Source organism: Strongylocentrotus purpuratus, unplaced genomic scaffold, assembly GCF_000002235.5.
Source record: "Strongylocentrotus purpuratus isolate Spur 01 unplaced genomic scaffold, Spur_5.0 spur5_scaffold_4, whole genome shotgun sequence".
NCBI classification, from domain to species: Eukaryota; Metazoa; Echinodermata; class Echinoidea; order Camarodonta; family Strongylocentrotidae; genus Strongylocentrotus; species Strongylocentrotus purpuratus.
Window position 1 is genome coordinate 13,372,138 of NW_022145610.1, and position 16,883 is coordinate 13,389,020.

The following is a 16,883-nucleotide window of genomic DNA, read 5'->3' on the forward strand; positions in this document are numbered from 1 at the left end:
AGTGAGGTCTAATCAGCTTCAATTTTCTTCCTGAGGGCCCGGTAATGACTATCAAAGGTATTATCTTTGCGAAATACATCTGGATGGAGAGTGATAGATTTGGGTTAAGGGGGAAGTCCACCCTGGTATTAAGTTGGTTTCAATAAAAGCAACCAAAAAAAAAATGAAAGAAACAGGTTAATGAAAGTGTGACAAATTTAATGACTTTTCTATTTTTTTAAATCGGGTATTGATCAAAAAAGTTCTTATTTATTTCTCTCATTTTCAGCTCCTATTAAAACCAACTTAGTAGCAGGATCATGTGGAAAAAGTGAGGGAGGAGGATCCGTTACAAAAGGGAGTAGGAAAAGGGAGAGAACGTGACCGGGGTATTCAAAGCTTTAGAGGTGTTTATTGGTAAAGTGGTTTATTCACTTTACTCTTAATCCAAGGGTTAAGGGTTCGAATCCGCCAGCTCGGCACTAACGTCCTTTGGCAAGATTTCAATCCACACTTGCCATTCTCCACCTGGGTATAAATGGGTATCTGATAATTGTTGGGGGTAATGATTAAGGCATTGTTTAACAATGTTTCCAGTTTTACCAATATGAGATGCATGGCCCTACGTGTTATCGGTGTCTGTGATATGGTGTAATATTGAATCCCTAAACAAATTGCGCCTCAAAATGATCATGAAGTGCTTCAAAAAAGTAAAACTCTTTGAGTGACAGTTTTTACCATACTCATTTTCCCACAATAGACTCTAATAATAATAATAATAATATAATATTTAATTTATATAGCGCTTAATACGGTTAATACGGTTTTTGAAATTTCTAATTCCAATCATAAATATCTTAATAATCAGACAGGCGATCGGCTTGTTAAAGTCATAATTATGATTGCAGCATGAGCTAAATCCAGGATTTATTTTTGAATCTGAGGCAACGATACCCAATCCATTGAATCTTTGGTGTTGGTAGCATTCTAAAAAAAGAAGAGCCCTGAAGCAGTGAAGCTGACGGTGCTTCCCTGGGTAAACGTAATAATTATTATTATTACTTATTGTTATTATTTAAACCCTAGATTGGAAGGGTGAATGATCGAATCAAGGGCGTAGGGTATCCTGTTCAAAGATTTTTAATTCCAGGTGCACGTACCAGGCAGTGAAAGGACTAAGTTGATACGAAGTGACAAGCTGAGTGGAATTGAAGAGCTAGCTCCTGTTCATATTCCAAGTATACCAACTTCACTTCGGTGCACGAAGTCATGTTTCCTGCGTCGTAGTGTTCGAGTTACAAATTGAAGTAAGTATCGTTCTTATTTTCAGGATCTACACGTACTTGATTGACATGACTTTGTATGAAACTCAAAGAAACTCGATCAACCATTGAAACTTCATGAAGTGCCAAGTTAAAATTTCAAAAATATTACTCGATCGGACATTAGCTCTTTCTCTTCCCCCTATCTAAGGCTTAAAGGTAATACAAAGTTTTGGGAAAATTTGAAAGTTGGGTGGATAGTGAATCTTTACAATTTTGATATATTTGGATGCCCCTGTGGATGTATTATAAGCACTAAAAAAAATTAACCCCTAAAACACTTCTGTTTTCGAGAAAAATTGAATATAAAAATTTACCGGTGCTCCCGGTAAATTTTAATAAATTTCAAATAGCGCCTACGACCGTACAATGGTAGCTGCGACCATGAAAATATCAGAATATGTTGTTGTGATATACAATTTCCAAACGGCAATAGCTAATCGGTCGATTTTAATCAAGAAACATTATTTCATAGCTAAATTGATATCTTGACCTTGAGAGGGAGCTATACAACATAAAGAGTTTATTATTTATAATTTCATAACTTTAGACTCGATTTCAACCGGGACAACGATCAATTAATATTGTAGGAACGCATATGCTTCCAGTATGTTAATTTGAACCAAATTCATGACCCCATACGAAAACTTTGTAATACCTTTAACCTCTTTCTCGTTCATCGTATCACAAATTGTAGTTAAACCGTTGCTTGTTCTGACAATATCTTTTTAATTGAGATCCTCTTATGTTCTCCAAATAAATTAGTTATTAAATGATATTGATTCGATTTGATTTGATTTGATTTAGTTTTTTTCTGCATTCCATATCAATATAATCAATTGTGGGTAGCATAACAAACATAAAATACTAAAATCCGTTATTTATATGACTTTAACAAAAGGAAAAAAAGAAGAAGAAAAAAAATTAACAGCCGATGTGTGAAAAACAAAAATTTATTAAAATACTGGTCTATTCCTGTCAGTCACATGCACAAATATATTACTACGGAAATTAACAATCCAAACGACAAGCTTTATACCTGAAACTGCTCAGGATACATAAATTGGTATTATATACATCACACATATGCAATATACTATAAATCACTCCTACCGATTTGCTATTGACGTGATTGAAGAAATGTTGAAGTAGTAAGAATTAAAAGAAGAAAAAAAGATACGAAAAACCAACACACAATCAAACAAACAAACACAAATAAGTGTTTCTCGTGATCAAATTCTCAAGAAATAATTTATTAGTTTTGTTAAAAATAAAACATATTTCGAGATCAATAGGGTACGCTGTATTTCTTGTGTATGATACATATATTTGTTATGATGTACTTCTTCCACACTAACATCAACAGAAGAAAGAAAATAAACGAAAATCTTTCAAAATATTTTTCACCTTTCTGAAAACTCTACCTTCTCTTTAAATAGCTAGTGTCTGGTGTTTATGCGTCAAGGGTTAACCATTGTATGCAAATTTATGTTTACCTCTGATACAGGATATGAAATATGAGAATGTATTTTGGAAACCTCGTACAGGTTCAATGACACAAAAACCTAGTTTAGATTAAACATTTGGCCCGAGAGGGTTACCGTACACTCTCTTAATCCAACTCCGATACCACCCTAAATATGCTAAAAAGAAAGCAGGAAATTTACAAACCATAATAGTGAAAGTTTGGATGAAATCGAACAAAAAATAAGAAAGTTATGAATTTTGAAAGTTGTGATCACTATATGTATGGGAATTCGAATCGGCTAAATCATTATGTCAATGTGATGTAGGTCTACGGGCAGAAAATTTCCAATTCGTGTAATTGACAATAATTATTATGACTAACTCGTCAGTTTTTCAAAACGTTTGTGTCAAGAGGGTTTTTCCTTTAAAAAAAACCCCGATAATAATATGCTACCCATAATAGTTTCTCTCTCTCTCTCCCTCCCTTTGTCTCTCTCTAGCGCTTTCTTCCTCTTTCTCACTCCCTCCCTCTCTCCTTCTCTCTCACTTTATTTCTCTCTCTCTCTCTCTCTCTCTCTCTCTCTCTCTCTCTCTCTCTTCCTCTCTCCTAATCAACATTGTCAATTAAATTCTGTTGTATATAAAATAGAAAGTATTTTGCCCTAAAATCGAATCATCATGTGTTTATACCAATATTTATTATCTATAACCAACTACTACACAAGTTCGTAAGATAACTTAATTATAATCCCAGCATCCCCCCCCCCCTCTCACTATCTATCTCTCTCTTCTTCTCTCTATCTCTCTCTCCCTCATTTTCTCTTTCTCTCTCTATCTTTCTCTCTCTTTCTTTGTCTCTCTCTCTCTCTCTCATTATCAATCAATCTTTCAATACAATTTGGTTATATATATATATATATATATATATATATATATATATATATATATATATATATATATATATATATATATATAATAGAAAGTATTTTGCCCTAAGATCGAATTATGTATTTATACCAATATTTATTTTCTAGAATCAACTACTAAACAAGACACAACAGCGATGTCTACGACCGGCTCGATCACTTCTCTTCCTACAACAACTACTCGTAAGATATTAAGTATCATCCCAGTACCCCCCCCCCCTCTCTCTCTCTCTCTCTCTCTCTCAGGCTCTCCCTCTCTCTCAGGCTCTCCCTCTCTCTCTCTCTCTCTCTCTCTCTCTATCCCTCCCTCTCTCTCTCTCTCTCTCTTTCTCTCCTATATAATTATGAACAGTTTCATAGAACAGAGAGTTGCCTAGGATCGGGTCCAGGAGGGGGGGGGGGGGGGGGGGGAGAGCACGGACCCTGAGAAGCTGTCTTGAGCGGTAGAAACTGAAATATGTGCCTTGAAATTCGCACAGCCCCTATTGCTTTATTTAGTTGGATATCAATTCGTTCTCTCACAGATATTTCATAGGACTGTTTTTTTCCCCTACTGTTCCACTTTGTCCGAAGTCGTCGTAGGCATTAGGCCTATTTTGTGCCAATTCATGTAATATTCATGTTTACATTTAAGTTTCATGTCCTTATTGATTGTATTTTTTTTTCTCTCTCTCTCCTTTCCCCTCTCCATATATTTTCTTCTCTTTTTTCTTCTTTTCTGCGTTTTCTTCCGTCGATCGATCGATCTCTTTTTTTGTTTTACCTCTCCCTTTTATTTCTTTTAAAGGCGGCCAAAAAGGGGGCAGGAGGCCGACCCCCCCCCCCCCCCACCAATCCGCGACGGGTTTATACATCATTCACGCATTATGCATAGTTTGCGGTGCAGTGGTAGGGTTCCAATCCCATCCAATACGTTGCCGACCCACATCACAGCTAGGGTAGCGGTTTTGGGGGTGGTAATTTCATTGTCATTATTTTATCTCTCTTTCCTTTCGCATATCTTCTTCTTTACTAATTCTCTCTTTCTGTTCTCCTTTTTCTTCTTTCATCGCTCTCTCGACCCTTTTAGTTAAAGGCCACCAAGGGGTGGAGGGGAAATGGTGGGTGGGGGGGGGGGGGGGGGGCGGGGGGGGGGGTAGCCGATTCGGCCCTGTGGATTCGCTACTGCTGTTAAGTTTTTTTAAAATTCTACTCGGCAAGCCTGTTTGGCAATCATCATGATCATTGTTGTCCCCGCCATTGCCACAGCGCATGTTGATTAATTGCATATAGATTTTAAACAACATTCCATGTTTATTCATTAGAACATAGTTTGCAATTGTTTTACATGTATTTACTATCATAAAAAAATGGTATCATCTTACAGAGGAATAAAAAACAGTTTCTAATAATACAAAAGACCGCGACAATGACAAGAGCTATAATAGGGCTAGTACAATCGATCAAATTTCAGTTTTCAAACTTTTTTTTAAAGAGTTTATGTTCATTGAGACACATTTTCGTTACTCAATTAACATTTTATCTTCATTTAAAAATGACAAAGCATTGTCAAATGTAAAATATGAAGCTCAGTGATAATGCAACTATGACGAAACTAGCAAATTATGCCTACCTTACAAAATGGCCGCGTTTTGTAGGCCTACCGCGTTTATACCGGCATGCGTAAAGTCAAAGCCAAACCGTATTTTTTCTTTTCTTCAGTGCGTTAACGACACCATAGAATATTTGTTTGTATACTACACGCGACCATGGAAACATAGTGCACGATAAACCCATCATCAGTGTGTGCTCTATCAATTAACAAGTTCAACAAGGATCTGTTTTTATTAGGATTCCAATATTATAGAAATATAATTTACGAAATAATTCAGAGAAAGGTAATGTATTGTAGCTTAATATGTAAACGCTTTTAATTGTTTTGATTAATTAGTAACGTAATTGTAGGCCTACAGATAGGCAAAAGTAAAGGCAAAGCAACGCTGTGCCTGCGATCTCGCAGGTACAGATGCGGCAGAGCTTCCCCGTTGCATTGTGTGCGTGTGCTGTATGGTGTAAAGCTGGCAGCGTCTGCGACTCCACTGCACTGGTTCTTGGTTCTTGGTACGTTGGTTGGTCCTCCAAAATACTGAGTTTTAACTCTGTAGTTTAATTAAGGATTGTGAAGCTTATCATGAAGATCATGAAGATGAACTTAAGTTGCAATCGTGGACATGGTTGTTGTTAAGTCCTTTGTTGTGGCTTTCATTTCCTGAGAATAATTATGCCATGCCATGGGCCATGGCTGCCCCATTTTTGTGGCGCAGTCAGATCGTCAGTCTGACTCAGCTCTGCTCAGTCTCACTTCGTCATGCGCTTTGGTTCAAGTCATGCACTGATCAGATGCAGGCACAGGTTCAGAGGAAAACACTCTGTTCCCCACCCTCTGTTTCGACAGAATGTTATCTGGCCTGGAGGTAACCGGCATGGAGGCCCCTTGTGTAGGACAGTCACACCCTATGTAGGGACACTGATTTTCCACGATCACGGAAAACGGGCAGAATTCATGGAAATGACCATTTGAAACGGAAAATGCAATTTTGAACGGAAAGTCGCGGAAAATCCCTTTCACCTCTAAACTTATCATTTTTCAAGAAGAAAATCGTAAAAACTTACACTATTTTCGTGATTCTTTATGCAGTGAAAAAATATTGAGCCTAAAATCATGGTTAATTAATAACTGAATATTTAGCAATATTCGTCAGATTCTTAGGAAACAGGGCACTGCCATTTTATTTTGCTGGACCAATAGAGATCGTGACACAAAACATGGTACAAATAGCAGCGAATCAATCCTATTATGCCAGCTACATGTAGGCGCCTAGTATTATGTAATACTAGGCACACACACGCCAGCAGCGGCGGCGAGATTGTACACGCGCTGTTGTAAAGTTCGAAAAAGGGGCAGGCGTGTGCGCCTAAAATCGATCGATCGCTGACATGACAGCCAAGACTGGAATGTTTTTGTCGACGTCGGTACTCAGCCTGTATCTGTATCAGCATCGTTCCGTCAGGAATATGTCGTGTTCTGACACATTCCGCTAACTTTTTATCTAAAAAAAAAAAAAATAAAAATATTTGTTAAACTCCATTTTAGCCTAGTTTTACCTTATTGAATTGAACTAAATTGAATTTAACTGAATCTGTCATGTGACAATAGCTTATCATCCCTCTTCACCACCATCTCTTGTCTACTTTAGGCATGGTTGTATATTTCCACTTTGTTTTGTTCTTTTGCTCTTTTATCTTTATCTTTTCTTTCATCTACTTCTTTTTTCCTCTTGTTTCCTCTTCTTCCATTTCTTCTTCTTCTTTTTCTTCTTCTTCTTCTTCTTCTTCTTCTTCTTCTTCTTCTTCTTGTTATTCTTCTTCTTCTTCATCATCATCGTCTTCTTCTTTTCCCTTCTTTTCCGTATCCTCTTATATGAATTTTCCATTGTCGCTTTTTACTACTTCTTCCTATACCTTTTCCCCGCTCAGCCTTTTAACACTCTTCCTCTGTAAATCTCTCCCACTCTTAATTTCAATAAGTTACAGTGTATTTGCAAACGTTACTCCTCACCTTTCAGTTTTACTCTCAATTTTTTTTCCACCACATACTGTACACTTGCTCCGTTTACCGCTAATTGCTTACATTAGTCCTTCTTCACATGATTTCAGTGCTATTTAATGCTATTTAATTCAGATTTCTTTCTAATTTATGTTTCCATATGTTGCAATAAGCTATATTTCTAGTATTTATACTGATTTATTTTACAAATTCAATATATCATGTTATGCTATGTTATATATTACATTATGTGTTATTATTTTGTTTGTAAACTTTTGTAATTCGGCTAAACGCCGCAATGAAAGTTTTATTTGAAATAAACCATTTTGAATTGAATTGAATTGAATTTAGTCTGCTTGTCTAAGTTCGAATTTGAAGTTGGTAAATCTGAACATTTGATAATTTTTTTGTATATTTTCACTAGTATTTTGCATCAAGTTTATCTAGTCCCGTCCGTATGTTTTTGATTGGTTATCAGTGGCAAAACAGAATTTCACGGAATTGCAGATTTTCTGAAATGGAAAAAGCCATTTTTTAAAATGGAAAATCAGTGTCCCTACCTACATGTATGCATGTTAAATACGGTACACTTCTCGCAAAGAGTAGGGTATAAACTATAAACCTGGTGTTAATTGTGCCTGCGTACACAACTGATAATCTACATGCAGATCATTGTGGTAGGCTTCACAGGCCCTTAAAGTTTTAAGAAAAGAAGAAGTATAGAAGTCAGTGAACTACTGTACGGCTAGATTCTATTTCATTTTTCTGAGGAAAATCCCAGCAAAAGCGTTCATGATGCTCTTTTGTGAAGAAAATGGTGTGTGGAGGAATTACGAACTTGATGGAAAGACCATCTACAGTGTACTTGTCTAGTATTAGCAGGGGTGGTATTAATTTGCTACATGTACTGGTAGACATCACTTACTGTACCTGTATTGATTGAATCTTCAGAAATGCAATCTACATGTAATTGCACAATTTTATGTTCGATGCTTTATTTCTTTTTTGTATTTCAGGACTCAGTAATGGAAGTTGAGAGAAGCACATAAATTTCATGGTGTGATTCAATCAAAGCAATGAACCTAACCATGCTGCCCGCTACCACTCAGATCAACCCACAGCAACGCCAACCCCAGCTCCTCTCATGGCTCCACGAGCAACAGCGCCCTCGCTTGTTGCGGAATATCATGGAGAAGGAGCGTAACAAGCAGTTCCTCCGTCAGGCCCAGGAGAGAGGTTACTTACAATCCCCCACAGAGGGCTCGATTATCAAGGTATACAAGCAAGCCTTAAAGTGACTTGGTAACATTGCCTCAGATTTCGAAACAAAATCCTGGATTTAGCTCATGCTGCAATGATAATTATAAACCTTTAGGTCAGTCAGGAATCCCATGGCCTTTACAAGCCTATCGCCTGTCTGATTATCAAGATATTTATTATTGGAAATAGAAATTTCATTTTTCGTTTTCCTAACAGTTTTTATAACACTACAGTCTACTTGAGAAAATGATTATGGTAAAACCGATCACTCAAAGATTTTTACTTTTTTGAGGCACTTCATGATAATTTTGAAGCGCAATTTTTTTAGGGATTCAATATTACACGATATCACTGATTTCACATAGGGCAGTGCATCTTAGATTTAACATGGATCATTCACATATGTTGCAGTAGACCGCCGCAATAACAGCCGGCATGGGCATGGTTTTTTAATGTGTAAATGAATGGCAACTGTGCGTATTCACTGAGCTCTATGTTATAAGAAAAGGAAATGCAAACCGTATCACACTCTACATAATAATACAAATTGCAACATATCTGCAGCCTCATATCTGAAAGTGGATGGGGTAAATGTCATATAAATATATCACCTCCAAAGAGGAAGTGTTTTCATACTGGTAAGTGTGATTATTTCACTGTGCAGTTTCATAATACATGTACAGTAAAAAATGTCTATTCAGGCCATCCAAGGGAAGCAGGAAAAGTTGCCACTGCAAAGAGGTGGCCTTTTAAGACAGGTTCTACAAAACACTAGAGGGACAATATACATGTAGGTGATCACTATAGACAGGTGGCTTTTATAAAGAGGTGGCCGCTTAGACAAGTTTGACTGTAGTATTATTATGAATGTTTTGCATTAATATTTAAGCAAAGACTTCCATGGATTTCATGACCACCATCATAATCATGTTTCAGGGATATTCACCACAAAAAAAAGTCCAGTGAGGTATTAAATGTTTGCTCTATGTAAAAGTCTCTCTACGTTATTACTACTTTCTTCAAACAGGCATGCCAAGAGCAACAACAAGATGTAAAAAGGCTAGAAGATGTCTTGCTGGTGCGTCTATGTGGTGTTCATCTCAGGGATGTTGGTGCTGTAGGGTCTTGCATTAACCTCAGGGTTTGTAACCTATCAGGGAATTACATCCGGAGCTTTGAGGGTCTTTCTGCTTGCAAACGATTAGTCAAACTTGACCTCCATGGCAATCAGGTTGGTTTCCTGTTTAGTTTAGTTTTAATAATAATAATAATAATAATATTTCGCTTTTATATAGCGCTTAATACACCAACGATGTCTCTAAGCACTTTACAGATATACTATAACCCCGGTCATTGGATTCAATACTTGCCCGCACACACTGTGTGCACAATCTCCACTGCCTGGAGAGCATTCCAGCCAGGCGTTACTTGACGCTCAAAAGCTGTTTGACCAACAATGACGGTTGCATCGTATCGGGTACCCATTTAACTGGAGAGTGCAGGTTAATATCTTACCAAAGGCATAATCTGGTTTGTGACTGAAATTGTGACTCTCAATCCAAGGGTGTAGGGTTAGATAGAATCTCAGTCTGTCCTTTGGCAGGATGTTAATCCACCCTCCTCCCAAGTGTAAATAGGTATCTGGCATATTGCTTGGGTCATAATAATTGCAGCACCCTCGGGAACAATTAGCATTAGAAGCTGATGAAGCTTCTCATAGTAAAACATATTATTATTTTGATAATTACATATTTCTAAGAGGAAAGGGCCAAGTAAATTCAGAACCATTATTAGCAATACAGGTTACTATCCCTAACCCCAAAAGACATATAGGATGAAATGGCAAAAGGTTCTCTCTGATGTAGTCATAGCTTGACTTCAATCAGTGTCATATTAAGTTGATTTTATCATACTGTACATCTTTTTCACCATGCTAAACGTATATTTTATCTTTGTAATTCTATGGACGTGGAGAAAAAAAAGTATGAACGCGTTTCCTTTTCTTATTTTCATTATGTACAGATCAATCAACTACCTGATGAGAAGTTTTGGGCCGGTATGAAGGAGCTCCGAGCTGTTTATCTCCATGACAACAGCATCAGTCGGTTGGATTATTTGCAAGCCGTGGGGGCCACACCTAACCTTCAAATCATGACCTTATACGATACTCCCATCAGCTTGAAGATGACATACAGACACCATGTCGTCAATAGGTAAGATTATGTTTAATCATAACCGATTACACAAGAAAAGCCTGGGTAAAGTCTTTGCAGAGGTGAGAATTCATTAGTGTAAAGGCTAACCTGTTAGATACAATTTGACTTTGGTGCTTTTTTTCTATGGACTCCAGCCCAACTCATCTTTAACCTAAAGCATTTCAGTCTTCTAAATTAACTTGTTTTTCCTTCTCAAATTGGCAACAATTAATCTTATTATCCACTTCCGTTTAGTTTAATAACATTATGATTTTCATAAAATGAACCCATGTTAAAGAAAAATTGCCAATTTGTTCAAAAAATAGGAATTTTGTATTTTACACTGTGTTCTAAATACTATAATGAGTAGTTACAATGCTCTTATTTGATAAGGGCTCAACATAGACTACAAATATACTACAAATTTTCTGTGATACCTGTTCTTTTTGCTCATGATTAATGTGTAATTCTTCGCATTCTAGATCAAAAGATAATGCAAAAACATCACTAAAAGGAGACATTGTACCACTAGAGTCTTTAGTATAGGTTAATACTGATAGCTGGAAAAGCCAAAATTCACAAGACTCATAATAATCAGGTCTCATAACCCTAGCAACATGCTGGAAGATACGCATACATGTATGACTGACAAGAACAAAGATTTTAGTCTGGTGAATGTTTGGGAACTGGCCGGCACCGAGATTAATCATGTTAGCTTCATTGCTGTATACATTAAATCATGATGAAAAATCATGAAATTGGCTCCAAGTAAAGATTTTGTATCCTCCATGCATGTTGCTCAAGGGGCTCCAAGATGATCAGGGCTGCTCCTTTTTCTAGAGATTTGTTTTTAGTGCTCGTAGCATTTGAGGAATTTATAATGTAACTGTGGTGTGAAACTGGGGAAGTGTTCTTGATTATATGTTGACAATTTCAAAATATGCAGTGGACTTTTAAAAAGCTAGTGTCTTTTAAAAATCTCAACAACAATTTTCAATATCACTTAGGTGCCATGGAAAAATAAATTTGGAGTCGTGTTGATGTAACAAGAAAGTTGTATGTCAACAACTGTAAGTATGTCACAAGTACAGACAAAAAGTTGAATATCCTGTGATGTATAAGATGTCTTAGTAAGATAACACAGTTTAAGACAATAGTTATAAATGACTTACTATATTTTTTTTTCTTTTCTCTGCAGCATTTGGTCGTTGAAAGCTCTAGACAACCATGTAGTTTCAGACGAAGAGATCATAGAAGATGCGTTCTTTGGAGATCATTTCAGCATGCTAAACTCATCGTTTTATATCAACATGGTCCTCCCTGAAAAACAAGTAATTATACCTCTTAGCTTCTACCCTTGAACAGTCAAACCTGCTTTAGTGACCACCTGTCTACAAAGACCAGCTGTCTACGGAAGCCACATTTGTTGTTTCCCTTGAAAACGATTTCTCATTGAATCATGTACTAAAGGAACCTGTCTACAAAGACCACCTGTCTACAAGGGCCACTTTTTGTGTTTCCCTTGGGCGGTCACTATAGACAGGTTTGACTGTACATTATTTTGTCAAGCTGAGAGTAATATTCACTCTTTCTTTATATGCTGATCAAGTTTGATTCGCAGGAAGATCTAAAGACATTCTGTAAAGGTGATCATGCTCACCTTTCTTGTGCAGGGCCAGCTGATATACCTAGCCTCTGCACAGTTTCAGGAACGACATTGTGCCTTGCTAGAGGACGCTAAAATTAAAATGTTCAGTGTATGCAACCTGCATTTGGGGGTGATTTGTACAACTGTCTTTTACATATTGGGCGCTGTTTGATGAAACTTGTTATCAATTACTACAAGTTTTAATAACTGTTATAAGCTACTTAAAGATAAAGTTGAGTTCTGGATATGCAGTTGTATTGTGAAGGAAACATTATGAAATCGATCAGAAAAGGTTCATCTATCATATAAGTATTGGTGTGTACTGCAAGGTTCTGGAATCATCAAAATGATAAGAAATTTGGCCCATGCAGTCTTTGTAAAGTTACAAGCACTATTACACAGGAAGATGTATATGGGACTACACAAACATGTGGCATAAAAATCTGTCATGAATTTTTATGATGTTACATGCCATATTTAGAATATTAAGACATTTGATGATCTTCCACACTTGCATAATACAATGATATTTAACACTCACAAATTATTTTTCACCTCTTCCCAGAACTCAACCTTCTCTATTATGATGATTTAATTCTGATCTTCCACAGGTTGCAAGTTTGGATGATGAGCTGGCCCACATGAGAGCTGTACTACAAACGGTGTCCCACATCCAAGCCAAACACTCACCCGTCCTTATCATCCAACGTTACATGAGAGGCTGGCTTACACGCAAGGCATTCAATATCATGGCAAGGACCAAAGTGTGGTAAGTCTACCGGCAAATTAAACATTCAAACTTATAAGTTAGGAACGTGTAAAGAGTATGCGAAGCACACGGCCTGGCTCCAGGGTTGCTCAAGGGCTCAATGGTTCGTAGGAGTGCCGTGGTCGAGTGGTTTAAAGCGCTTGACTGGAGATGCGAAGGTCGACGGTACAAATCTTGACACAGCACTAATATCCTTTGGCAAGATATTAACCTACACTGGCTACTCTCCACCCAGGTGTTAAATGGGTACCTGGTAGGATGCGAAAATTCATGTGGTTGGATGAGCAAGTGTGCGCTTGTAAAATGGGGACTGGCTGGAATGCTCCCAAGGGAGTAGAAAATGTGCATACCTTGTGTGCGGGTAAGCCTGAATCCGATGACCGGGGTAATAACGTATCTGTAAAGCACTTAGGCACATGGTTGTATCGATGTATTGGGTGCTAAATAAAAGCGGAATATTATTGTTATTATTATTATTAGATGCTCTTTAATCCAATCTGAGCCAAATTTTGAAGCATTTCAAAATGAATTTCATGAGTAATGCTTCTTAACCTGTTAATGATTTTCAAACCTGAAAAATCAAAATTGAAACATGTTGCTGATTTTTAATCCTATTCAAGAAGAGTTGTAACCTATCAATGTTACATGTGAATCAACCTGCCTGTTCCAAATAGGTAGCTGCATATTACCAGCTCAGGCATTTATAAATGAATTTAAAAAAAGGCAAATGTTGTTTATATGCACATACATACATGTATTACTGTATAGGGCATTTAATGTTCATACAACTCTATTTGATTTGTATCCCCTTTGTTATTATTTCATATGCTATGTGCAGGTGCCTTTTGTTTTATAAGCCCTGTGCTTTTTTTTTAGGTGTCCTTAAATCTAGTATTTTGCCTTTTATAACATGTTTTTACATTATTGGATGATAAATGAAATTGAATTGAAATATATAATAGCATATAAATCAACTAATGAGTCAACAGAAAAATCACTGCTGAATAAGTGATATGAGAACTTGTATAATCTTTGGACTAAAGTATTATTATCATGTACAAACATTGTATTTGTAAGTCTCATAATTATGCACTTGATTCCATACGGGCATCCTTGAGAAGATGTGAGGAAATATGGTCCAAAAGTAATGTTAATTCTATAATGCAGAGATAAACTGTTGTACACTGTTATATGTACATACATTTATATTTGATTGCTGATCATTAAAGTTCTCCTCACTCCTTCTACTAACAGGGCTATTGTCACCATTCAGCGCTTCTGGAGGGCACACAAAGGACTGGAATGGAAACCTGCTACCCATGAGAAGAAAGGAAGAGCTGCCCCGCCCTCAACTGCTGCACTGGCTTTGGTTCCCAGCAAGCTGCCTTCTGCTCGAATGCCCCACCCCAAGGCCATTTCCCCTGGCCCTGCCATGAGCAGTACCGCCACGGAGACATCCATCTCTAGAATGGATTACGATACCTACCTGAAGAACAGGAGGCCAGGGTCGAAGTCCCCTACCACCCAGTCCATCATGGAGAGGAGACAGAGACTGGCTGAATTGCAGTATGGCAAGCTTTTGGAGGAAAAGGTGTGTACTGATTGTAATCATCTACTAACCTCTGATTTTAAGGGTAATTTCAAGGCCTAACTATCTACTATTAGGTCGTAAAGCCTGTCTGCACTAGTTTGGCCAGGAGTGAATAGACCTCCCTGCAAGGTCACTGACAGGTGGCTATCTTATCAAATCAGCTCTCATTTAACATAAGAAAAAGGGGATCATGGGGGACCAACATCGATTAGGCATTGTTTGCTATATACATGTAGAGGGCACAAGTAGCTATAAGTAGTGTAGTGGGGCTTTAAAGATCTACAAACCTCTGATTTTAAGGGTCATTCCAAAGTCTGCAGGGATTTATGCCCTGATGATCTACTAACTCGGCGCAGTGCCCCTTAGGTTTCTTAGCGAATGAAGTGGTACGAAAAGACGGGCCTGGAATGCAAAATGCATCATTTTTGAAAATCACGATTTTTATAACATAATTTGTTTGCATGTTACACAAGATTAATTTGTACATGTTTGTTTCACTTTTAGGATTCCATCACCACACCTTCGACTGCAGAAGCTAATGGTCGGAGAAGAGCTAATTTTGTGGCAAAAATGAGACAGCTTCATGGTGACCTTCATCTGGCTTCTGATGAAGATCTTTCGTTTGGATTTGGACCTAGCGAAACAAGACCAGGTCTGAGTCGTACAATGGGCCAGGAATACAAAAAACCAAGCAAACCGAAAGTGAAGCAGACAAAGAGGAAGAAGTCTAGGACTGTCCATGAGATGCTACGCGCATTGTCAGACAGTGAGTTATTGAGGGAACGCTCTTCAGATGAATATTCTGACGATGAAGAACCTGTTGTGGTCAAGTTTAGACTGGCCGGATTGCGACCAGCTGTGCACAGGCTGGACCCGGTGCAAGACATTCTTATATCAAAACGAGAGGCAGGTCAAGACGTAAGGATGGGACTAGCTGCAGCCTTCACGCATAAAATGAGAACAACAGAACCACCCCGTAAGCCTGTCCACAAGAAACCGATGAATGCTGATCAAAAGCTCTTTGCTAGAGCCCAAGGAACGATGGGAATGTCAAGCTTGAAAGCTGTCATGCAGGCATATCGAGACCGAGAGACATCGGACAAGCATTCAGCCAAGAGTGACAAGGTAGCTATGATCCGAGAACAGAAAACAGAGGGCAAACTGAGAGCAAAGGACTTCCTGGAAGAAAAACGCTTGAAAGCCATGCAAAAACGCGATAAGGAGATCACTAACATTTCACATGCTTATGAAAGACAAGCAAACAAAGAGATTGACGAACTTGAAAAGAGGCGTGAGCTCCGAAGCAAGGATTCTGAGATCAAGGGTCGGGTGCGCAAGGAGAATACGTTCAGTCATGAATTCGGTAGTCAGCACACGTCTATATCCAATGCATTGCTGCGCCATGATAGGCAAGCGAGAGGCGAGAAGCTCCTGCAGGAGAAAGAAGACTTTGCCCATGCCGAGCACAAGCATGAGATGAGTCAAAGAGAACTGGTCCATAGATACCTGGAGCATCGCCAGTTGATGCGACAAGCCCAGGTTGCTGTCGAGAAAGCGGCTCACGACACAAGAATGGCGCAGGAACAAAACGACAGGGTCATGGATGCAAGGGCGAATGTCTCAAGGCAGAAGGAGAAAGCCAGGCATGCTCAGGCCTTTTACCCCCTCCCCAAATGTGCTACTCACCCCGTGTTGCCCCCGGTGAGGAGAGAAGGCAAACCCGGTCAGTGGGACACCCTCATCTCCATGTATGAAGGGAGAGTGGGCAATCACCCAGCAATCATGGGTACTCAATGATCCTCTGAAGAATACATGTACATGTGTACAGTCAAATCTGCTTTAGTGACCACCTGTCTACAAAGACCCCATTTTTTGTTTCCCTTAAAAAATTATTTCTCATTGAAACATGTACTAAAGGAACCTGTTTACAAAGAACACCTGTCTCCAAAGACCACTTTTTGTGTTTCCCTTGAGCGGTTTGACTGTATGTTCATGCCCTTCTTACGCCTTAGAAGAGCATCTTTTGATGCCAAGAAAAAGTAACCAAAGTTTTTTAAATCTAATCCCATTTAAAAAGTAATGGCTACCCTTCCATCTTTCAGTAGAATTTAAAAAGCAGACAGAAGTGATGCAGAAATTG

General features: G+C 38.2%; 1 protein-coding gene across 1 annotated transcript; it reads left to right on the forward strand.

The window, feature by feature from the left end:
* The first annotated feature begins 5,438 nt into the window (after positions 1-5,438).
* Positions 5,439-16,602, forward strand: LOC583469 (leucine-rich repeat and IQ domain-containing protein 3). Its single transcript, XM_783375.5, has 8 exons — positions 5,439-5,571; positions 8,297-8,554; positions 9,568-9,771; positions 10,563-10,753; positions 11,934-12,066; positions 12,995-13,152; positions 14,407-14,743; positions 15,248-16,602. Exons 2-8 carry the CDS (start codon positions 8,357-8,359, stop codon positions 16,538-16,540), a joined length of 2,514 nt encoding a protein of 837 aa, XP_788468.2. The 5' UTR covers positions 5,439-5,571; positions 8,297-8,356; the 3' UTR covers positions 16,541-16,602.
* Positions 16,603-16,883: the final 281 nt, after the last annotated feature.

Excerpts from the sequence above, each read along its gene's own strand:
- LOC583469 (XM_783375.5), top strand. The coding sequence starts at position 8,357 with ATGAACCTAACCATGCTGCCCGCTACCACTCAGATCAACCCACAGCAA. Across the intron at positions 8,555-9,567 it reads CAGAGGGCTCGATTATCAAG|GCATGCCAAGAGCAACAACA; the intron begins GTATACAAGCAA and ends TTCTTCAAACAG. Across the intron at positions 12,067-12,994 it reads TGGTCCTCCCTGAAAAACAA|GTTGCAAGTTTGGATGATGA; the intron begins GTAATTATACCT and ends GATCTTCCACAG.